Here is a 25,441-nt window from a genome sequence, read left to right on the forward strand (position 1 = left end):
ATTCACAGTTCCCAACTCCCTCACAAATTCAATTTTCTCTCTGTGAATATGCTTTGTGATTTCTTCTCAGATATTTGGCAAAACAAAACGAAGTTGGTTTCATTCTGGTGGTTATGAGTGTTCCTTACTGTCTTTAGGAACTAATTATAAAAACCTGCAGAAATCACATATTTCCTGGTGTTGTAGAAATACAGATACTCATCTGCGGTATGACAGTATGCTTCTTAGGAGTTACCTCGGCTTTCAGGGAGAATTAGAAGTGTGTTCTAGAGTAGCGTTTTTATTTTTAAATTTTTTTCTTCCTGTTTTGTTGAGATATAATTGACATACAGCACTGTATAAGTTTAAGGTGTATGATGTGACTTACATACAGCATGAACTGATAATCACAGTGTTTAGTGAACATCCATCTCATATAGACAAAAAATTAAAGAAGGAGAAAAAAATGTTTTCCTTGGGATGAGAACTCAGGATTTACTCTCTTAACTTTCATACATAACACACAGCAGTGTTAATTATATTTATCATGTTGTACATTACACCCCTAGTGCTTATTTACCTTATAACCGCAAGCTTGAAACTTTTGACAGCCTTCATCCAATTCCCCCTCCCCCACTCCCACCTCTGGTAACCACAAATCTGATCTCTTTTCCTACGAGTTTGTTTTTGAAGTATAATTGACCTACAACACTATGTTAGCTCCTGTTACACAACATAGTGATTCGATATTTCTATACATTTCAAAATGATCACAATAAGTCTATAGTTACCATCTGTCATCACACAAGGATATTACATAATTATTGACTATATTCCCCACACTGTACATTTCATACCCCTAACTTATTGACTTTGAATCTGGAAGTTTGTACCTCTTAATCTCCCTCACCTATTTCTCTCCTCCAGCCACCCTCCTCCCCTCTGGCAGCCACCTGTCTTTTCTCTGTATCTATGACTCTGTTCTGTTTTATGTTTATTCATGTGTTTTGTATTTTAGACTCCACATATAAGTGAAATCATACAGTATTTGTCTTTCTCTGACTTATTTCACTTAACATAATACCCTCTAGGTCCATCCATGTTGTTGCAAATGGCAAGATTTCATTCTTTTTTATGGCTGAGTAATATTCCAGTGTATACATGTATATACACCTCTTCCTCATCCATTCATCTTTTGATGGGCACTTAGATTGGTTCCATTAAAGAAGCATTTTTTAAATGGTGGGTTGTAGCACATTAGTGGGTAGTAAATTCAATTTAGTGGGTTGTGAATAGCATTTTTACATTATCAGTCTAATCTGATAGAAAATAAGAGTTTTCCTTTATCATTAAGGACCCTCTTTAGAACACTTTAACTCCAGTCTTCCTACTCTCAACTTCCATATGATTGTTGTCTAGAATTTCCATTTCCCCTCAGTTATCCCCCATTGGGGTCTGTGTGTGTGTGTGTGTGTGTGTGTGTGTATTTTACATATTACATTGTATATATATGTTGCATTGTATTATATATATTTGTATATGATAGTCAATGCCTGTTTAGATTCACCAGCTTCCTCATTCACCATTTTTCTGGCATCCCACTCCCACTCCTTCCTTAGGGGTTCAATTTCCTTCTAACCAAAGAACTTCATTTAGTAGTCCTTTCAGTAAGCGATGTGTTTGAAAATGTATTTACTCTTGCTCTTGAATGATAATTTCGTGGGGCATATAATTCCAGGTTGAACATTACTTTCCCTTAGGATTAGATGATAATACACTGTTTTCTGGCACATACTACTGCTGATTGGAAGTCTTAGTGTCATTGTTTTTCCTTTGTAGGTAATTCTTCCTTCAAGATAGCTTTAAGGCTTCTTCACTTTTGTCATTCCAAAGTTTCACCATGCGTTTTGATGTGGTTTTGTCCTTATCTATCTAGTTCAAGATTCACGTTTCTTCAACTTTGTAATATTCTCACTCAACATCTCTGTGAATGTTGCCTCTGCCCATTCATTCTATCGTCACCCACTGAAACTCCTATTAGATTTTTATTGGACCTTCTCATCCCGTCTCTGTCTCAATGCTTTTCCACATTTCCCATTTCTCTCTCTCTGCTGCATTCTATTGCCCAGCTTACTAATTACTCCTCCGGCTGTGTCTATCTGCTACTTAACTCATACCTAAAACATGGTCCATGGATCAGCAACATCAGCATCACCTGGGATTTGTTAGCAATGCAAATTCATGGGCTTCACCTGAGACCTATGAAGTCAGAATTGAGTTAGAGAGTGGCGCCCAGGAATCAGTGTTTTCACAAACTCTCCAGGTGATTCTGATACTCGCTGAAGTTTGAGAGGTACTGCGTTAGCCCATTCACTAAATTGTTTTCATTTCTACTTAGTTCTTTTTCAAACCTCATCTTTTTTTTTTCCTTATAGCCCTTTCAGCAAGGTTTATAGTCTTTTAAAAAAATTTTAGTAAATCTCTATAATCACCTTAAACATACTTATTTCATAGTTTCAAACTGCCATTCTTGGGGGCTTGGATTCTCCAGTTGGTTGTATTTACTGACTCCCTGCTTCCTTGTTGGTTTATTTTTATTATGAGCTCATAATCACTGAGGGCCCTAATTCCAGGTCCAAGTTTGCCCAGGTCTGAGGTCATGTCTTTTATCCAGGGGTCAGTAAGCTTTTTTGGTAAAAAGTCAGATAGTAAATATTTTTTGGCTTTATGGGCCATATTATCTCTGTCCCAGTGACTCAACTCTGCCATTATACACAAAAGCAGCCATAGCCAACTTGTTTTAAAAACATGGGCATGACTGTTCCAATAAAACTTTATAAAAATAGACAGTGGGCTAGATTTGGTCCACAGGCTATAGTTTGCCCACCCCTGCTCTTAACCTTGAGTGGACATTTTCTAATGTAGCCCCCACCTTCCCTAATTGCCTCTTCCATCTCTGGGTATTTCATAAACATTATTGTTTTAAGACCATTTCTTCAACTACCTGACGATACTGAGATCACTTAGGGCACTTGTTAAAAACAGCATCCCAGGCTGTTGCCCTGTAGGTTCTGATTCAGTCCATGTGAGGTGGAAAAAGACGTGAGTGTATTTAGTAAGAACCCCAGGTGATCTAGTGATCCAAAAAGTTTGCGAAACCCACTCTCATGGAAGAGGATGCAAAGAATGAACTTAATGTTATGAGGCTGTACCACTTAGTCTCAGCCCTTACTCCTGTGTTGCCACATTGATTATTGCAAATCCCTAAATCCAGAGTCAAGAAGGACCACTCAGCCTCCTAGTGTGTGGTCAGGAGGCAGGGTCTGTGTGACTCATGAAGAGCAGCTGCTTTTTGTGGGCTAATCTTTTCAGTGCAATTCTACAAAGTCCTTCCCCCAGGAAACCACACCTATTTTTTTTTCTTTTACTGAAGTCCCTTTAATAATAAAGCCATGCCCCAGTACATACTTGGAAAAAATGGAATTTCCCCCAACGGCTCAGCGATGACAGTTGAGATAAAGTTCATCCAACTTTTCTTGGTACTTGTTTACCCAAATAATCAGGGAATGAGTAAGTTGCAAAAGCATTTTAGGTATTTGATGAACCTTCCAATGATTTACAGGGTTAAATCACAGCGAAGTTTGCTATGCCACAGACTGTGTTATTGCATAAAGCTTTGATCTCTTTCTTACCATCAATACCCAGGGCTGACATTCATGCTGCCCAGATGCTTCTAACGTGCAGTCAAGGTTGAAGGCTACTGTTCCCCACCACGAGTGGCTCTCAAAGTGCCATTCCCCAACCAGCAGCATCAGCATCATTGGAGGATGAGTTTGAAATGCCCCACTCCGGTCCTGCTGACTCAGGTACTCTGGGGTTGGGGCCCAGCAATCCGTGTGTTAACAGGCCTTCCAGATAATTCTGATGCAGGCTACCATTTGAGAATTGTTGCACTGTGCCCCCAGTGGATCCCTGCCCCTTTGAAAACTTTGCCACTCTCCTCATTAAGAGGGGAGTGTATTCCCCCTTCTGAATCTAGGCGAGCCTGGTGAATTACTCTGACCAAGAGAAGGGAGCTGAAATGCTGCTGTGCCAGTTCCAGAGTTAGGTCTCAAGAAGGCGTGAAGCTTCCATTTTTGCCCTCCTGGAATGTTTCTTCCATGATGCAAGGCAGCTGGTCTGGCTGACTGGAGGACGACAGGCCACATGGAGGAGAACTAAAGTGCCCCAGCCAAGAGCGGCACCGACATCCCATACGCCTGCATGAGCCACCCTGGACCTTCTAGTGCAGCTGGGAGACCTTCTCCGGGAGAACGCCATCCTGGCCAAGGAACACCTGCTGAACGGGGTGCAGAGGAGGCTGGACGCAGAGCCCAGCATGGAGCCCGGCATGGACATCCCGCAGCTGAGGCTCCTGAATGCAGGGTTCACCATCAAACGTACCGACTGAACGCAGCCACATTAATGAGCTGAGGAGAAAGCAACAGGGGAACCAGCCGGTTGACCCACAGAATCGTGAAAGATAATCAACTGCTATGATTTTAAGTCATTAAGATTCAGCAGCAGAAGGGACTAAGTTGTGGCTGTGCAATTTGCCCCTAAACTTTGCCTTGAAGGGCAATCGGTCAGCCCTTTAAAGCAAAAGTCTAGGAAGGCTGGGAATGTGGCTGGTCCTAACTGCCAGGCAGGGTGCCTGGCTCCACGGGCACTGCCCTGTGCTGTTGTCACACAGGCCCCGTGCTTCAAAGGGCTTCACGCTTGTTCTAAGGCTCTGCTGTCGCCATCTGGAAATTCGTAATAACTCTGAACAAAGGGCCCTGCAGATTATGTAGCCAATCCTGCTAAATGCAGCTTCTTCATTTATTCCTCACGACAATCTTAAGAATTGGGTTTATCAGCTCTCATCACATATTTGGGATACGTTGTGAGCAAATAAAAAGGGGGGCTTTGCAGACAGTCTGGCAAGTTGGCAAAGCATTTTGGGGGCCATATCAAGAAGAATCCCCTTGCTGACAAAACCCAGAGTATATTTAAACAACTACAGGACCAGGCAGCGGGAAGGAAAAGGGCCTGGCCTGGGAAGCTAAGCCCCGAGCAGTCCAAACTCACTATTTATAGTGCTGTGGCCTATTTTGGCCTGCTGGGAGGCCCTGAAAATTGCCTGAGATCTGGGCCTGGAACTGATGATGGAAACCAGGCACTTTCATTCTGGGATGTGGCTGGAATCATGCTGGGCACAGACAGAGGTCTTTCTGATGAGCTCAAGGACATTTTGAAAAACAGGATTTTCGTTGACAGAGAATTTTTTAAAAATTAAGGAAAACCATCAGGCCATGACCAGGAACATATTCTTAGGGAAGAAAATGCATGGATCACATCAAGTCAATAAAGAGCTAACAATTAGCCAGGCACTGTGCTAAGTGCTTGACATGTACCATCTCATTTATATCCTCACATACAACCCTGAGAGGGTAGCACTATTATTATCCCCATTTTACAGGAAAGGAAACTGAGGCTTGGGAAAACTAAGTAATGTAAGGAAGGTCACAGGGTTGGTAAGCCAGGACTCAAACCCACATCACAGCGCTCCATCTGCCCAGGCTGTCACCTACAGCACTGCTTCTCCGACTCTGGCAAGACTCACCTGGGAGTCTTGTGAAGATGCAGATTCTGATTCAGGAGGTCTGCGGTGGGGCCTAAATTCTGCATATCCAACATGCTGCCACGTGAAAATAATACCACTGGTCCACAGATCACAATTTGAGGAACAAGGATGAGTCTTCCTTCTTCTATTTTCAACCTCCTGCAATCTGCTCCCTCAACAGCAGCCTGAGTTATTAGGGAAGTTTCCAATGCTGCATAATAAGTGAACCCCGAAATTGGGTGGTTTAAAACAACAACAAGCTCTTATTCCCTCACACAGTTCCTGAGGGTCAGGAAGCCGGGTGTAGCCGAGCTGGGAGGTTGTGGCTCAGGTTCTCTCATGGCGTTACAATCAGCATGGCAGCTTGGGCCTGTATTCCCCTGAAGGCTGGACTGGGCTGGAAGAGCTACAGCTAAGATGGCTCACTCATGTGGCTGTTGGCTGGAGGCCTCAGGTTCTTGTCATGTAGGCATCTCTGTAGGGCAGCTTGTGACATGGCAGCAGGCTTCTCCCAGAGTGAATGATCCAAGAGAGAGATACTCAGACTGCAGTGTCTTTTATAACCTAATCTTGGAAGTGACAAACCTTTATACTGTCATATTCTATTGGTCACACATAGCTACTCTGGTACAGTTGTGGGAAGGGACCCCCAGGAAAGTGAGTACCAGGAGATGGGGGTCACTACTACCACAGTTTCCTGATGAAAAGTGAGTCAGATCATGTCACTCCTCTTCAAACCCCATCATCACTTCTCATCAGAGTCAGCATGAAAATCCAAAGTTCCATCAAACTGACGAGAGCTCACACTTGACTGCATGGGATCTGGTCCCTGACTACTTTCTCACCTCCCTTCCCTCATCCCCAGCTCACTTTAATCAACCGCACTGACCCTCTTGTTGGTCCTCAAATACCTCCAGCATCCTCTTGCTCCTGCAGGCCTCTGCATGTGCTTTTCCTTCTGCCTAGAATGAACTTCATTCACATCTCTTCTCAAATAACACCTTTTCAGAGAGGCCTTTCTCGACCAGACCCACCATCTGAAATGGTAGCCTCTGTTATTCTCTAGTCCTTTGGTTTGCTTTATTTTGCTTCACGGTACTTACTTGTAGTAGATAATGTTCACCCCGGAGTATACTTCTCAGCTCCATTGACGCTGGGCTTGGCCATGTGACCTGTTTTGGCCGACAGAATGTGTGAGGAAGTGGCGTGTGCCGGTTACCAGCCTCCGCCTTAAGACTCATTGTGTGTGTGCTTTGTTCACCCCTTTGAGAGCTTTTGACCTCTGTTGTAAAAAGAACAAGCCCCTCAGCCTGCTGATCTCAGAAGAATGACAGACCCTAGAGCAAAACTAACTAGAATCCAAATGCCTGGAGCCAAGCGTAGCCAAACCCAGCCTAGAGCAGCCCTGGCTGATCTGCAGACATGGGAGTAAGATGTAAATGTATGTGGTAAGCCACTGGGTTTGGGGGCAGTTTGTTAAACAGCATTATTGTGACAATAGCTAAGTGATACACTTCTTGACATTATATTACAGACTGATGTATATCTGTTTATAGTCGATGGCAAGAATGCAACCTCCAGGAGGGCAGGGACTTGGTCTTATTCCCTGCAGTATTTCCAGCATCTAGACCAATGCCCACCTTCTGCATAGTAGCTACTCAATAAATACTAGTAAATGAATATCAGTGAGTGAATTGATTCTGACTGTAGATCCTGCTTAGCAGCTTAACTTTTATGCCTGACTGTTTTCAAAGTAGTCCAAGAATTTGCAAAGTATTTTTAAAAATTGTCTTGAAAAGGAGTTCTAGGCAGCATGCCCTCCATGAGGAGAATGTGACGCACACAGAGGTGTCTGCATTGTCTCTGTGCCAGATGCCATCCCTCTTCACCTGGGCCACATCTGAAGCCATCCAGAAACGACAGCCAGCCCCTGCCTGAGAACGGAAGTGCTGCTTTAAATGACGCTGGTTCACCTGGTCAGGCGGCTGTCCCCAGAGGAAGGCCAGGGAGATGGCTAACGACACACACAAAGGGAGGAAATGCCCCCCACCACCACGTGGAACAGCTGCACCAGGAGACACCCCTCTCTGGAGAGGAGGAAGAGGAAGTCAGCAAAGCTGACCAGCAATCTGGGGAAGCCGACACTCACGAGAAAGCAGAAGGAAAAAAGAAGCTGGTCCTTAGAACACTCATTGTCCGGACTTGCTGAGGAAATAAAAACTGACACTAATTCTAAAGGTTTTTTTCAGTCCTGCCATCTCGGCGCACTTTGGATTGGGAGTATTTTGAATGAGAAAATATTTGGCCAAATTCCTACCTGCCAACTACATTAGAAGGGTGTTTCCCTTAAAACACAAATGCTCAGCATAGATCTATGCGTGCTGATGTGGAAAGCTGTCCTGAAGGCTAAATGAAAGGTCAAGATGCAGGCTGTGGAGTGTGAGCCCATATTTATAAAAATATCCCGTATTCATAAAAAGTGCAATACATATATAAATAAACGTTCGTATATACAATGGAAAAACACTGAAAGACACACACCAAACCGTCAACAGTGGTTGCATCTGGGAAACAGGTTTAGAGTAGGACAGGACTGGAGATTTCACATTTTACTTTAAACTATTTTAACAATACTTGTTATGTTCTGAATGTTCGTGTCCCTCCAAAATTCGTATATTGAAGTCCTAACCCCCAATGTGATGGTATTAGGGGGTGGAGCCTTTGGGAGGTGACTAGGATTAGATGAGGTCACAAAGGTAGGGTCCTCATGGTAGGATTAGTGCCCTTATAAGAAAAGATCACAGTGCTTGTTTTTCTCTCTGCCACGGGTGGACATAGCGAGAAGGCAGCCAACTGCAAGCCTAGAAGAGGGCTCTCACCAGACTCCACATCTGCCAGCACCTTGAGCTTGGATCTCTCAGCCTCCAGAACTGTGAGAAATAAATGTTTGCTGTTTAAGCCACCCAGTCTGTGATATTCTGTTAGAGCAGCCCGAACTAAGACATTATTTCTATATGGTTTCATTTTTGCTTACAATGAATATTGGTATTTTTACAATAAAAATATCAATAAAAGACTTTTTCATACAAAGATGGCCAATTTTTTTCTGTACCGGAGCTGACATGCTGCTCCTTGCAATATTTTCAGAGGTGGTCAGACGTGGTTGTAAAAGGACATCTTGTTTCACACGATGATTGCCAGTGACAAGGGGCCCTTCTCTGAGAAGCAGACCTCCTCTCACTGGCTCTGAGGTAAGGGCTGGATCATGAGATATTCTGTACTTCTAACCTTGGCACTACGCCTCTGCTTGCCTGTCCTTCTAGTTACATCAGTGTTTGCTTTCTGCAAACATGCTGACATGACCCATCCTGGAAGGATCCGAGGTCTACAGTGTTACCCAGTTCTGCCAATATCACCACAGTCTTGAGGAGTGTATTTATACCACTTCTTGTCTCCGTCTGTGTGTTGGCGTTACAGTTACTCTCATACACCAAGCAATCTTTTAAGACACACACAAAATTGACAGAGAAACATTGATCTTTCCAGTTGGTCTTTAAAACCTCTCATTTGTTTAGGAACTTTTCCAAGAGGAAAAGACACTGATATGTCTTTCAATTACATCCACATTAATACCATCCATTTCTGCATCTACAGTTCACAGGACACTTTCTCATGCGTTGCCACTGAAAATCATTTTGATCCTTCTGATAACCTAGTGAGATAGACTGGGCAGCTATTACTATGCTCAACTTAAAGAGAAATAATTTGAGATTCTGAGTTTAGTGATTTGTCCTGGACCATTCAACTAGTAGGTAGCAAAATGATTCCAGTTCATCAGTGGGCCTAAACCCTGGTGCATGTTAGAGTCACCTGGGTGCTTTAAACAAATGCCCATCTCCTGTTCTCACCATAGTCAGTTGAACAAGAATCTCAGAGAATGAGGCCCTGGGTATTAGAATTTTAAAATAAAATCTTCCCACAGATGACTTTGATACATGGCGAGCTTGAGACCATTGCAATCTGTAGGTATAAATAAGCCATCCTTACGTTACTCTCATGTGCTTATTCATCACCAGGTGAAGGCCTCCCTTGTGCTGGAGTTCTATAGTAGAATACTGCACAACAATAAAAAGGAAGGGGCTGCTGATACACGCAGCCACGTGGAAGACGTTCATATGTATCAGGCCAAGTGAGAGAAGTCAGACTCAAAGGCTACACACTTTATGATTCCATTTGTATGCCATTCTGGAAAGGCAGAACCATAGTGGCAGAAAACAGATCATGGGTGCCAGGCCCTGGTGATGGGAGCAGGGGTTAACTACAAAGGGGCAGCGTGAGGGAATTTGGGGAGATGATAAACGTTCTATATCTTGATTAGGGGAGTGGTTAGACTATATGGATTTGTCAAAATTGAGAGACTGTACCCTAAAAGGGTAAATTTTACTGTATGTAACATGCATCTTAGTAAGCCTGATTAAAACACACATACACACACACAATGCTATACTACTACACACCTAAAATGGCTAAAATTAAAAAGACTGACCATACCAAGATCAACAGATCAGGACTTGGAACAACGGGAACTCTCATAGGTTGCTGGTAGGAATGGCTTTTTCAAAAAAAGGGGAGAGATGGGGTTCTGAGGACAGTCAGACCTGGGCTTGAATTCTGGCTCTACCACTTATCATTGTGTGATGTTGGCCAAGTCACTATGGGTTTTTAGGCCTTGGTTGGTTCATCTACACATGGGATAATAGAAGTATATACCTGCCTACTTTATAGCATCAGCATAAGGCACAAAGGAGATGTTGCTTGTGAAATGCTTGATGCAGTGCCTGACACATAGCAATGACCAATAATATTAGATTTGGCTGTTCTTAATATTATTATCATTCTTCTTGGTACAGCTGTCTCTGGGCTCCTCCAGGAATGGGTGAGCTCTGTGTCTACAGTTCTTGGCAAGTAGAAGGCCCTCAACGCATGTTTATCAAATGAAAGAATGAACAAATGAAGTCGCATGCAATGGAAGGCGTAAGGCCTCTATTTGAGTGTAATGACAGAAGGGTTGGCACTGGTCATTCTTGGGAGCATTCCACTTCAAGCATTACAGGTCTAATTTCTGAATTCCCAGCCAAAACCAGGACCTCTACATCATTGAGAAGTTTAGGAGTTTTATTCTACTTGTTCAGTGGGACTTGTATAGGTGGCCTTCGCCTCCCTAATGGCTTATAAATATTTCCCACATGTTAGAAAATGCTCAAAATCAATTTCAAATACGTGGGTTTCACAGATACCTCTGGAATGGCCTAACAAAGAGATCTCTTTAGATTGAATCTTCTGCTTGGGAAGGTAATGTGGTAGTGGAAATGGACTGAAACTGGATTCATGAGCCAACAAACAAGAAGAAGATCCCATAGAGAACACAAATCTTTCCACACGGAGTTCCTGGTAGGGGAGCCCTAGGCCGAGACTGCTCATCAAATCACAAAGGGCATGGCCAGCCTCTCTGAGGCTTGCGAGAAATGGCTGTGCACCATCAAGAGGGGAACTGGTGGTAATTTGATGCAATGCCCCATTTCTAGCATTCCTTTTGCACAATACAGTGTCTGACTTGTCCTGGCAAAGTCTGCTCACCTGCCAGCAGATATCAGCAATTGGAAGAGAAATTCCAAATGAAGAAAATCTTTTCTGTCCAGTTCTCAGATGAACTAAACGTGCCCAGTATGCCTTCAGCTGATGCTCTTCTTTAAAAACCCTTCTTGGGGGACTTCCCTGCTGGTCCAGTGGTTAAGAATCCATCTGCCAATGCAGGGGACACGGGTTCGATCCCTGGTCTGGGAAGATCCCACATGTCGTGGGGCAACTAAGCCTGGGCACCGCAACTACTGAGCCTGAGGTCTAGAGTCTGCATGCCACAACTACTGAGCCCATGCGCTGCAACTACTGAAGCCCATGCACCTAGAGCCCATGCTCCGCAACAAGAGACGCCACCGCAATGAGGAGCCCACATACGGCAACGAAGAGTAGCCCCACTCGCCACAACTATAGAAAGCCCGCATGCAGCAACAAAGACCCAGTGCAGCCAAAAAACATATACATATATACAAAATAAAATATAAAAAATAAAAAAATTAAAAATAATTTTAAAAATTAAAAAAATTAAAAAGCCTGCTTGGGGATCATAATTTTTCATAGCAAACTTCATTTCCTCACATTACAAGGCTTGGTGAAGAGGTGGTTCATGAAGGCCAATGATAAAATGAATACACTTTTCTCAAGTGTAACCTCTGGGAAATTAATAAGCACAACTGTTGAGTTCAAGGATCTTGGTGCATAAGCAACTCCCTAAAAGGAGCCGGGCTTAACTACAAACGGGCAGCATGAGGGAATTAAAAAAATTTTTTAAAAGTCCATGTTTAAGTGCCTGCTTAAACCCCTGAGAAGAGCTTATAAAATAGAACAATACAGTTTGCTCTTCTTTGTTTTCAAATGCCCTCATTAGAGAGATCATTTAAGGGATTTGATTATTCACTAAAATATTTATGAAGTGCCTAATATGTACCAGACAGTGTTCTAGGGGCTGGGGATACAGGATGAACAAGTCAAGCAACTTCTACCCTCCTGGAGCTCACATTCTAGTCAGGGTGACAGGCAGTAGACAAATGAATATCCAACACAATTACAGGTAGTTGGTAAGTGATAAACAGGGCATAAAGCATAGTAAGAGGCTGTGGAGTGATGGGGTGGTGCTGTTTTGGAAATGGTGACCAGGAGAGACATCCAAGAAGAACCCTGAATGAGGCAGGGAGGGTACCATGATTGACAGCTGCCAGCACAAAGAACAAACAGCAAGTGCAAAGGTCCTGAGCCAGGAGCATGCCTGATGTGCCTGAGGAACTACAAGGAGGCCACTAGCTGGCTTTTCTCAAAGATTCCCTATTAAGGAAAACAGAAGCACCACTACCATCACCCCCACCAACAGCTAATATTTATTTTGGATTTATCATGCACCTGGCACTGTGCTAAGCCCCCTCATGTGGACGAACCATCTGATTCGATCTTTATAAGTAGGAACTATTATTATTGACTCAGCCCCCTTCCTTGGTCTCTCAGCTCCGCTAGCGTCTGCAGTCACTTCTCCCGCAGGCTCTTCACACAATGGCAAGGTGGTTGTTGATAGTCTAGCCTCTCAGCAGGCTATCAAGCTGCTCCGTCCCAGCAACTCTTAGGAGAATCCCAGAATGGAGTTTCACTAGGTGTGACTGGCCTTCCCCTGCCCATCATGAACTAACCCCTGTAGCCAGAAGAATGTGATATTTGAGTGTCCATGTTACCAAATGAATCACATCCAAACTGTCTCAGGCCGGAGGGAAGTGGGACACTGCACAACTCTAAACCTTGTATGCTTTGTTTATACCAAGCTATTTCTCCTTGAGGGTGCCTCATTTACCCCAGGTCAGTTCACTATTGACAAAGGGATAACTGCACAGATTCTCATCGCTCTCTGCAGGATCTCCACTTTTTATTTTTTTTTAAACTTTGCAAAGCCACAAAGGGGGCTGCTGGAGCAACCTTGCACTGTATTGTTCATCAAAGAACATTAATGATTGATGGCCATTGTGATTCTCAGTTGTCACAATGCCTGGAGGGGGAGTTGATGTCGGGAGGTGGGGAAAATTGCATGCCACACTGGTGTCTAGGCTGAGTTAGACAGAATAAAATAAAACAAATGGGCAGAAGGCTTAAAACACCAGGAGCCTATTTAGGCAGAATAAATATTCAGTGGATTTATCTGGTCTCTGCCTCCTAAATCATTAAAGAAATTTCAATCATTACGGCCCATGAGAACCTCTTATGAACATCATGAAAGAACAGTCTTCTCCATCAGTTGATACCTACTACATCATAAGCAGAAGAGCACCACTAATGTGGTAGTCTGGCTTATCACCAAACACACTTCAGAAAGGAGACTGTGAGAGGACCAGATTTCATTCACAATATCCAAATGGATTTTTAAATACCCCACTCAGTTTTGCATGTTGAAACAATCTGGCTTTCTAACCGTTAACGTAGTATTTTGAAAGAAGAAAGAAGAACACGTCTACTTCTACAGAAGTGCTTAATGTCGAGAAATAACTAACTCTCAGGAACCTATTTACAATGCTAATTATAACATCACAACTCTCAAGAATGGTTCACTACAAATAGTTTTTCATACCAGGTGATATTTCTGTTCATGTGGTCAGTTTAAAAATATTTTATGAAATGTCTGGATGGTTTTATGACATCTGAGGTTGTCAGATTTCTGGATTTTAAAACTTCCTGGCAAGAATATTATTCAGACTTAAAAAAGGAAGAAAGTTCTGACACATGCTACAATATAGGTGAAACTTGAGGATATTTTGCTAAGTGAAATAAGCCAAAAGGTTAAATTCTGCATGATGCCATTTACATGAGGTACTTAGAAGTAGTCAAATTCATAGAGACAGAAAGTAGGAGGGTGATTGCCAGAGGCTGGGATGGGGCGGCGGGGGGGGGGGGGGGGGGGCGGGGGGGGGAGGAGTAGGAAGTTAATGGATACAGAGTTTCAGTTTAGAAAGATGGATGGGAGTCATGGTTGCAAAACAATGCAAATATACTTAATGTCACTGAACTGTGCACTAAAAATTAGTTAAAATAGTAAATTTTATGTTATATATATTTTACTACACACACAAATTTTTATGGGAGACTGTATTTTTCCTTCATAGTGTTTAAGAAAGTACAAGTAAAGGTTTTTGTTAACTTCAAAAAACATGTTAAGTGTAGTAAAAACTAGACCCCTAGCAGGTAGAAACTGCTGGCCCTACACCCATAGACCCTAGACTGGTTGGAGCTGGAAAACTGATGATCGAACTGAACACCACCCTATCACCTCACCATCTACCAATCAAAAATCGCCCATGAGCTGATTAGGCACCCTGCAACTCTCACCCCTAACACTGTCTTTAAAAACCTTTCCCTGGGGCTTCCCTGGTGGTGCAGTGGTTGAGAATCTGCCTGCTACTGCAGGGGACACGGGTTCGAGCCCTGGTCTGGGAGGATCCCACATGTCGCGGAGCAACTGGGCCCGTGAGCCACAACTACTGAGCCTGCGTGTCTGGAGCCTGTGCTCCGCAACAAGAGAGGCCGCAATAGTGAGAGGCCCGCGTACCGCGATGAAGAGTGGCCCCCACTTGTCACAACTAGAGAAAGCCCTCACACAGAAATGAAGACCCAACACAGCAAAAATAAATTAATTAATTAATAAACTCCTACCCCCAACATCTTCTAAAAAATAAATAAATAAATAAAAAATTAAAACACCTGGGTTCCAGTCCTAGCTCTGCCACTTATCTCAACTTTAAAAAAAAAAAAAAAAAAAGGCTTTCCCTGAAAGCCATCAGAGAGTTTGGGTCTTTTGAGGATTAGCTGCCCATTCCCCTTGCTGGCACCCTGCAATAAACACTGTACTTTCCTTCACTACAACCCAGTGCCAGTAGATTAGCTCTGCTGTGCATCTGGTGAGCAGACCTGAGTTCAGTTCAGTAACACTGTCCCTCTAAAATCAGGAACAAGACAAAGATGCCCACTCTCACCACTTTTATTCAACTTAGTATTAGTCCTAGCCTGAGCAACTAGGCAAGAAAAAGAAATAAAAGACATCCAAATTGGAAAGGAAGAAGTAAAACTGTCACTATATGTGGATGACATAATTTTAAATATAGAAAACCCTAAAGACTCCACCAAAAAACTATTAAAAATAATAAATGAATACAGTAAAGTTACAGGGTACAAAATCAAAATACAAAAATCTACTTCATTTCTGTATGCTAAAAATGAACAAGCAGGAGGAGAAATTAAGAAAGCAATCCCATTTACAATTGCTACAAAAAGAATAAAATACCTAGGAATAAATTTAACCAAGGGGTAAAAAACCTGTACAATAGGGCTTCCCTGGTGGCACAGTGATTGAGAGTCTGCCTGCTGATGCAGGGGACACGGGTTCGTGCCCCAGTCTGGGAGGATCCCACGTGCCGTGGAGCGGCTGGGCCTGTGAGCCATGGCCACTGGGCCTGTGCGTCTGGAGCCTGTGCTCCGCAACGGGAGAGGCCACAACAGTGAGAGGCCCGCGTACTGCAAAAAAAAAAACAAAAAAACAAAAAAACCTGTACAATAAAAACTCTAAGATATTGTTGAAAGAAACTGAAGAATACACAAATAAATTGACAGATATTTCATGCTCATGGATTGGAAGGATTAACACTGTTAAAATGTCCATATTACCTAACGCAATCTACAGATTCAGTGCGATCCCTATCAAAATCCCAAGGACATTTTTCACAGAAATAGAATTAAAAGTTCTAAAATTTATATGGAACCACAAAATACCCCAAATAGCCAAAGCAATTCTGAGAAAAAAAAGAACAAAGCTGGAAGTATCACCCTTCCTGATTTCAAGCTATTATATATTACAAAGCTAGAGTAATCAAAACAGCATGGTGTTGGCACAAAAACAGATACACAGATCAATGGAACATAACTGAGAGCCCAGAAATAAAGCCACACATATATGAACAATTAATTTATGACAAAGGAGCAAAGAACATACAATGGAGAAAGGATAGTCTCTTCAATAAATGTTGTTGGGAAAACTGAACAGCCACATGCAAAAAAATGAAAGTAGTTCAGTATCCACCACATACAAAAATCAATTCAAAATGGACTAAAGACTTCAATGAATCTAAGACCTGAAACCATAAAACTCCTAGGAAAAAACATAGGAAGTATGCCCTTTGACATTGGTTTTAGTAATATATTTCTGGATATGTCTCCTCAGGCAAGGGAGACAAAGAAAAAATAAACAAATGAGATTACATCAAACTAAAAAGGTTTTGCACAGCAAAGGAAACCATCAACAAAACAAAAAGACAACCTACTGAATGAGAGATGGTATTTGCAAATCATATATCTGATAAGGGATTAATATGGAAAATATATAAAGAACTTATACAACTCAACAACAACAACAACAAAAACCCTATCAAAAATGGACAGAGGAGCTGAATAGACATTTTTCCAAAGAAGACATATATATGGCCAACAGGCACATGAAAAGATGTTCAACATCCTCATTATAATAGCTATTATCAAAAAGTCAAGAAATAATGAGTGTTGGTGAGGGTGTGGAGAAAAGGGAACCCTCATGTACTGTTGGTGGGAATGTAAACTGGTGCAGCCACTATGGAAAATATCGTGGAGATCCCTCAAAAAAATAAGAATAGAACTATCATATGATCCAGCTATTCCACTTCTGGGTATTTATCCAAAGAATATGAAAACACTAATTTGAAAAGATATATACACCCCTGTGTTCACCACAGCATTATTCACAATAGCCAAGATAGTGAAACAACATAAGTGCCCATCAACGGATGAATGGATAAAGAAGATGTAACACACACACACACACACACACACACACACACACACACACACACAATGGAATATTACTCAGGCACACAAAAATAGAAATCTTGCCATTTGCAACAGCATGGTTGGACCTTTAGGGTATTATGCTAAGTAAAATAAGTCAGATGGAGAAAGACAAATACTGTATGATTTCACTCGTATGTGGAATATAAAAAACAAACAAACCAAAAGACAAAATAAATGAACAAACCAAACCAAACAGAAACAAACATGTAGATACAGAGAACTGAAAAGTGGTTACCAGAGGGGAAGGGGCTGGAACGAGGGTAAAATGGGTAAAGGGGATTGACTGTAGGGTGATGGGTGGAAACTAAATTTCTATTGGTGAGCATGCTGTAGTGTATACAGAGACTGAAATATAATGAAACCCATAAAATGGTATAAACAAAATTTATCTCAATAAAAAGTAAACTTTAAAAAAGGTTGGAGGGTACTTTTAATAATAACTGCATAAGTTTTGGTGGAAATTCTAAATCATTCTTTAAGACCTGTTTTACAGAGAATCTTATTTCTGAGGTCTGGATGTTAGCTATACTATCCTATGTTCCAAATTCATCTAAAGGTTGTCCCCTGGGTCTTCCACAGCACAAAAATTCCCCATCAGACCAAATGCCGTAATTGCACATGACTCTTACCAGATAGGCTCTCCAGAAGGACTGAATGCAGAGCGCTGCTGCCGATTCTGTCAGCAGGAGGGAGAGTGGGATCGCCGGCCGTGGGCTGAAAAGCAATAAAATGGTCATAAGCCCATAAGAATCCATCCTTCAGCAACAGCAGAGCCTTTGACAACATAATGGCCTCTCTGATTAAGTGCCTCATCTATTCCCATTCTTAGAAAGCAACAATGTCATTTTTTATAGAAAAGTTTAGGCTTGAGTTAGCATTTCTTTGTTTTAAAATCTGGGATGGATTTTTTGTTTTTAACCAGCATAATCTTAAATCACTGTTAGCCTGCCCTGCTTTGAAGGGCTCAGGTTAGAAAGCTGCGTGTTAGTTCTGAAGGTGCAACACACATGTTATTGATATAAGCCTATGTGGACATAAAGCAAGAGACAAAGCAGAAGTCACATTTATATACTGCATTATGACTGAGATATAATAAAGGACTCTTTTTCCAACTTTCTATTGAAGGGGAATTAAGTAGTCCATTTCTTTCCTGAAATACTATAATTTATCTCTAATCAGCGTACACTCCAGTTTAATGTGGTTTAAATTCAAGAACATTTTAAAGTTAAGTTCTTCTACTACATCTTACTAAGCAATAAAATATCTCAAGAGCAGTGTCTGCTCTTGAGGGATTCTTAGATTATGGTGGGATGTCTGATCATCGATACCACATTAAAAAATCATGGCTAAATGCTCTTTTTTTGTTGTTTATTTCCTAAAAGCTGTTTAGAGATACTAACTGCTGACCAGATTTTACAAGTCTGACTTAATTCTGGTTCCTTATGTTTCCCCAAAGCACAGCTACCTCTGAAAAACCAAAAGTCAAGACTTTTCAGATATAGTGCAAAGAAATAAACCTCTGAACGAATGTGGATCACATGGAGACTGCTCTCAGGGCAGGATCCCCAGAAACGACTTTGCAAGTGAGGGATCCCCAAGAGTCTTGGCCTCCAGACTCTCCCTAATGACAGCCATCATTTGAGTTTACAGTAACTCTTATTTTACAGAGAGAGGTTGACTAACCTGTCCAGGGTCACACAGCTTATAAATGGCCTAGTCAGGATCTGAGCCCAGATCCACCCAATCCCCAAGCGCAGGCTTCCCTCACATTGCCATGCTGACACCAGACCTCGGCTGGGCCACCACTTGCAGATGCCCAGCCTGACAGACTCCGGAGCTAACTGGCAACAATGCACAATTCTCCAGCATCTGGGGTTTTATTTCCTTCTAAACTCAGACTTAAAAACAACAACAAGAACAACAAAAAACCCCACCCTTGATACAGTATATTTGTGTGAATGAATGAATGCTCTTTTGGATTATTCCAAAATCAAAGAAATCAAAGCCGGGAAGAACCTAAGGGGTTATCAAGACAATTTCTAGCGAGTGCAGTGTTGCCGGGTTCTGGGTCTCCAGCTGGGCGGGTCCTTTCTAAGAGAACAAGAAATGGAGATTCTACTTCTTTGGAGAGATAATTACAACCTCCAAATGATAGCATTGTTAGAAACCTTTCCCTAATGTTCTGCTTGTATTTTTATTTGTTTTTGTTTGTTCTGCTTTTGTTTTCACTTCTTTTTGCCTAACATCTAGTTTTCTGGGCTGTAATAGAGCATTTGTATTTTTCTAGAGGTACACTGCCTCCCTGCTTTCCACATTAAATGTCTCTCCTCATACACTGTCCTTATTCTGTAAATCTTGGTTGCGTCACACCAACAAATCACATCCCTGAAGTAATTCTCCTTCACTAGTTAAAAAGCAACGGCTTCTAGAGAGACCTCGGTGTTTCTAAGGAGACCTTAGTGTGCTGGCAGTGAATTCATGAGAATAATGCTATCGTGCAACAATACCAGCTGATATGTACTAAGAGCTTCCCCGGCTCCCCTCCCACCAGCCTTGCTCCTTGTGCTGTAGCCAGAGGCGCCCTTTTCATCTCCACCAATGTGGCCTCCCACCTCAGGGCCTTTGCAGAGGGGCTTTCCTCCACCTCCAGTATCCTCTTACTCCCGGCCAGGTCACTGCATACAGTGTGCAAAGCTGTTCTCTGCTCAAGGGCTCCCAGCAGATGGGCTAGAGGGCACTGAAACCCCAGCACATGCTCTGCCACCTCTGCCCTAGGGCAGGGGCACCTTTTACTAATTTGCCCAAGGGCACCTTGGGGCTGAGACCTCCTTCTCCCAGTTCACTATTTTTTTTTTTAATTTTAGAATTTTATTTATTTTTTTTATACAGCTGGTTCTTATTAGTTATCCATTTTATACATACTAGTGTATACATGTCAATCCCAATCTCCCAATTCATCCCACCCCCCCCACCCCCCATCACTTTCCCCCCTTGGTGTCCATACGTTTGTTCTCTGCATCTGTGTCTCTATTTCTGCCCTGCAAATCAGTTCATCTGTACCATTTTTCTAGGTTCCACATACATGTGTTAATATACGATATTTGTTTTTCTCTTTCTGACTTACTTCACTCTGTATGACAGTCTCTACGTCCATCCACGTCTCTACAAATGACCCAATTTCGTTCCTTTTTATGGTAATATTCCATTGTATATATGTACCACATCTTCTTTATCCATTCGTCTGTCGATGGGCATTTAGGTTGCTTCCATGACCTGGCTATTGTAAATAGCGTTGCAATGAACATTGGGGTGCATGTATCTTTTTGAATTATGGTTTTCTCTGGGTATATGCCCAGGAGTGGGATTGCTGGGTCATATGGTAATTCTATTTTTAGTTTTTTAAGGAACCTCCATACTGTTCGCCATAGTAGCTGTATCAATTTACATTCCCACCAACAGTTCACTCTTATTATTTCTTCTGATCTCCACTCAAATGTTATGGAATGATGTCCTTTGATTAGATCAGGGCCATTGGCGCTCTGTGAAATTTTCCTTCCTAGTCCTTGGCCCAATTTGGAGATATAAATCTGTGTGATTATCTAAAGGACACCCAAATCCTCAACTAGACTGAAAGCTCCATGAGGGCAGAGACTGGGCCTGTGTTTGCTCCTCTTGGCATTTCCAGCACTTGGGACAACGTCTGGCACATAGCAGACACTCAGTAAATCTTTGTGGGATGAGCCTCTGCCCAGCTCAGTATGCTAAGCTCTTCCCACACAGTGTTTCATTAAATCCTCATGACATTAATAATGAGCTGTTGTTGTCCTTCTTTTAGAGTGAAGAAACTGAGGCATAGAGGGGTGAAGCGGGTCGTTCAAGGTCACTGACTATTTCCTGCTAAGAATGCAAACTGCCCAGGAAACACAGGGAGTGGACCACGGAGAAGAGGAGGGCAACTCACAAGGTCACTCATATGGAATTCAGGGTCTAGCAGCTGCAAGTGTTCAATAGAGGAAAACACAGCCATTTGCCTAGAAGATAAAAATGAGGGGGAAAAAGCCGTAGTCATAGAAAACGCCATCTTGATTAATCCTTACAGTAATAACTTGGCAGGTATTCATTTGCCTGAAGTTCCACAGGGAAATCCGATGTCAGGACAGCAGAACGAAGTGGAGTTTGTCACTTGTATCTGAGGGGAGATTTGATGGCGCCTTTCTGTTCAGCTACAATTTTCCTGTTTTAAGTATGTTTTTCTGTACCGATGTCATGAAATCCTCAAAGTATCAGTACTCCCATTTTGGAATAGCAGTAGGAAAGGAGAATGGCAAATCTGGGGACACAACAGGCTAGGCGAGCCCAACAAAGGGCTTCCAGCAGTAATGAAACCCTGAACCGCTTTGCATCACAATGACATCTCCAAAAAGCGAAATGAGATTTCTAATAGGCCTTTAAGCAGTAATATGAGGCCACCTTTAGTGACATCCTTGCTTTCATGGCTAAATAATGGGGCGCTGTCTAGTTCCCAAAGCAAGAATGAGTATGAGAAAGCCAGTGTAAATCAGGCCAAATGAAAAGGACTTGATCTTCGGAGAGCAGTTCCTAGGAATTATCAATCATTTCAGCAGGTCAACTTGAAAGGATAGAAGCTATGCCAGGCCCTTTTTTTTTTTTTTTTTTTTGCGGTACGCGGGCCTCTCACTGTTGCAGCCTCTCCCATTGCAGAGCACAGGCTCCGGACGTGCAGGCCCAGCGGCCATGGGTCACAGGCCCAGCCGCTCCGCGGCACGTGGGATCCTCCCGGACCGGGGCACAAACCCGTGTACCCTGCATCGGCAGGCGGACTCTCAACCACTGCACCACCAGGGAAGCCCTAGGCCCTTTTCTCTCTTTTGGAATCCGTGCAACTGGCTTCAGGTCAAATAAAAATTGAGATTGAGTAGAGGTGACTGCTCATCATGGGGGAACTGGGGAGGGGAGGGGAAACAAAAGCACCAATCACAGGAGAAGGCAGCTGAGGCTCCCTGGGGCTTAAACAGGAGGTCCCCAGAGCAAATAGGTTTGAGCATTCCAACGGACAAAACAGTACTGCTGAGTGTTTCCAAGAATTGTCCTGTTGGTAGTGCTCGTTTGTCATGTCCCCCTTCTTTTTCTCAAACATGAATTAAATCTATTTGAATCACAACAGTTGCTGCCATAATTCTGAGAAGGAACATTTATTCTTCTGACTGTATACACGTGTATGTACAAATGTGCACACACACACAGGCAACTCTTCCCCCATTTTTGGATGCTCAGTAAAAGATTTCAAGACCTAAAGAAGCTACAGCATACTTGCAAAATACATAGGAGAAGCTGAGAAGTTAGTCTTTATTAACTTCTCCATCCAGTTCTAAGACAAAAGTTACCATCTGAAATGACATTTACCAAGAATAAAGCAGAAAAGGGAAAGGCTTGCTTAATATTGAAAACGGAATCTTGAAATCCAATTGTTTTCCAATTTTCATTAGGTAAAAGATTACGTTGTTTTCTTGTACCATGAAAGCACAACCCAGATGCAAAGCCATTTACAAAATGACAAAGGCCCTCAATCAACCATCATTCATAAAGCCTTTCACCAATTCATGAGGCCAGTACTTGATAACCTCTACTCAGCGTATTCAGCAAAAGAGATTACGCAGTCCCTGCCCTCAGCCTTAACTGGTTTCCCAAGCATTCTGTGTTGGAGGCATCAGTCTTGAGTAATGAACTTCAAATATTTGGAAGCAGTACAACAGAGGTTATCTGGAATGGGACTTCCAGACTAGCCATTAGGACGGAATCTCCTAGGATTCTTTCAATTCCAGCCTTCCATTACGCAAGGAATAGCTCCGAAAACCAGTAAGGAAGAGACAGCTGCATTAATCTCTAACAGCCTGAAGCACATTTTAAAAAATCATAGTTACCAGAATGTGATCTCACTTCACCCCCTCAGCAACTCCACTCTGGGAGACCAACAAGCAGTTAGTTATTACCCCGACATCAGGCTGAATCACTCTCTATATAAACAGAGTCAAGTCCTGTTTTATCAGCCCCATCACTGGAAGCCGCATATGTGTCCAGTTAACAGTGTTCCCTAAACAACAAGCTGCAAGACCTCGTGCTCACCCTTGGACTGCTGGTATAACCACCTTAAAAACCAGGGCTGTGCTACTTGCTGCTGTTTGCTAAATATGCCCAGATTGCTCTGTTATTTAGTCTCTTTGTGACTGAGTACATGTTTTCTCTAATGTGGCTTAAGGAGACCTGCCTCCTCCCCACTGTCCTTCTTCCCTCTCCAGGGGTGTATGGGAAGAGCATGCCACCTTCCTAACCCCTTCCAAACCTCTCACAGGGGATCTTAACTTCTTTTGTGCCATAATCCCTTTTCACTTTGGCAATTTGGATTCCTTCTCTGAATAATATTTTTTTTAATATAAAAGTAAGTACATAGGGACTTCCCTGGTGGTGCAGTGGTTAAGAATCCGCCTGCCAATGCAGGGGACACGGGTTCGAGCCCTGGTCCGGGAAGATCCCACATGCCGCGGAGCAACTAAGCCCATGCGCCACAACTACTGTGACTGTGCTCTAGAGCCCACGAGCCACAACTACTGAGCTTGTGCACCACAACTACGGAGCCCGTGCACTGGAGCCCGAAGCCATGGCAATGAGAAGCCCACGCACCGCAACGAAGAGTAGCCCCCTCTCGCCCCAACCAGAGAAAGCCCACGCACAGCAACGAAGACCCAACGCAGCCATAAATAAATAAATAAATTTATTAAAAAAAAAAAAGTAAGTACATAAGATTTCAAAGTAAACCAATTATACTGAAATACAGTTATCAAAATATTTTTTAAAACTGTTGGTGATAAAGTAATATACGTGCTTCTAAATCATACAGTAAATAAGAAGAGCTAATGGCAGTTCAATTAACTACTATAATTTGAAAGAAGAGACAAGTGTAAATGATATTTCAAGATCACTGCAACAACTATAACGGGATGTAAAAACATCTGATGGTAGCTATCAGTAACAAAGGTACAGTTACTGTGGATACTACTGAGGTTTGTTTCCCACATTCATAATTAAAAGAGAGGCCAAATTTCAGTTAGAGACTAGTGAAAATAAAGAAGTAATTTCCCTGCCTTCCAAGGTCAGGGACCCCTGAATCATAGACAGTTGTGGCTAGAGCTGGGGAACGGGGGAAGATGAGTTTTGCACCCAGGATGAGACTGAAGACTAAGGATTTAAAATAAACAAGATGAATCCAAACAGTGAAATCAGACTATCTAAAAACAGTGAGCAGGAAGTTATGGAATTTGGTCAAAAGTTATTAAAGGGCTACTTCTCAGATGGAAGAGAGACTCAGTGTAATATAGTGATGCAGTTACTGGAGAAGAAAAAGGAAAAAGGTTTTCATATGTTTATTTCCAGTAAGTTGTGATTCTTCAGTATACCCATTAAATTTTAAAATCTAATTCTAATTTTCCCCAATCCCATTCAGCCACTTGCTCGGGCCTGAAATCTCCAAGTCAGCCTTGCTTTAGCTCTCTGTCACCCCACATCCAGCATCAAGGCAGATCCCAAATCCAACCTCTTCTCACCTTCTCCACTGCAAGCCCCCATCATCTCCTGCCTGCAGTCGCCTGCTCACTGGCCTCTCTGCTTGCACTATTAGCGCTGACTTCAGCCAACTCCCCTCCAGCTGCCAGAGTGATCTTTTTAAAAGATAAAGCTCTTCTGCTCAAAACCCTCCGATAGTTTCCTATCACGCTCAAAAGGAAAAAGAAAAATCCAAACTCTTTATCATGGCATCCAAGGCCCCACCCAAGGTGGGAGCAGCCTCACCAGCCTCTCTGGCTTCCTTTCCTGCCACCCTCTCACCCTCCCTCATCTCTTCTTGCCTCACTGGCCAAGTTTGTTCCTGTCTCAGGGCCTTCGGAGTAGCTGTTCCCTCTGCCTGGAACACTCTTGTTTCCGATCTTCATAGGGTTGGCTCCCTCTGCGTGTCATTCAACCCTCTGTGCAAATGTGAGCCTTCCCCGGCTTCTCTGTCTATAATGCTAGCACCTCTCACCCTAGGCCTGGGACTCTCAATCCACTTTACTCTGCTTTATTTTTCTTCAGAGCACTTGAGTCTTCTTTACATCACACAATATGTTTCTTTGTTAATTTGGTTATTGTCTGTCTTTACAATGTAAATTCCACAGGGGCCAAGACTTTCTCTCTTTTGTTCTCTACTATATGGTACCTAGAAACGTGCCTGGAAAAAAGTAGGCACTC

At 42.7% G+C, this 25,441-nt stretch overlaps 1 protein-coding gene across 1 annotated transcript in view; it reads right to left on the minus strand.

Annotated features, from left to right (window-relative positions):
* Positions 1 to 25,441, minus strand: part of IQCK (IQ motif containing K) — a 128,927-nt gene that overhangs the window by 52,416 nt on the left and 51,070 nt on the right. The window contains exon 7 of the mRNA XM_089896084.1: positions 17,773 to 17,857. Within this exon, the coding sequence (XP_089752210.1) occupies positions 17,773 to 17,857 (85 nt within the window). The remainder of the gene's footprint in view (positions 1 to 17,772; positions 17,858 to 25,441) is intronic.

Source organism: Delphinapterus leucas, chromosome 15 (assembly GCF_059928025.1).
Source record: "Delphinapterus leucas isolate spDelLeu-1000000601 "Yukka" chromosome 15, BTC_Dleu_Yukka2, whole genome shotgun sequence".
NCBI lineage: Eukaryota > Metazoa > Chordata > Mammalia > Artiodactyla > Monodontidae > Delphinapterus > Delphinapterus leucas.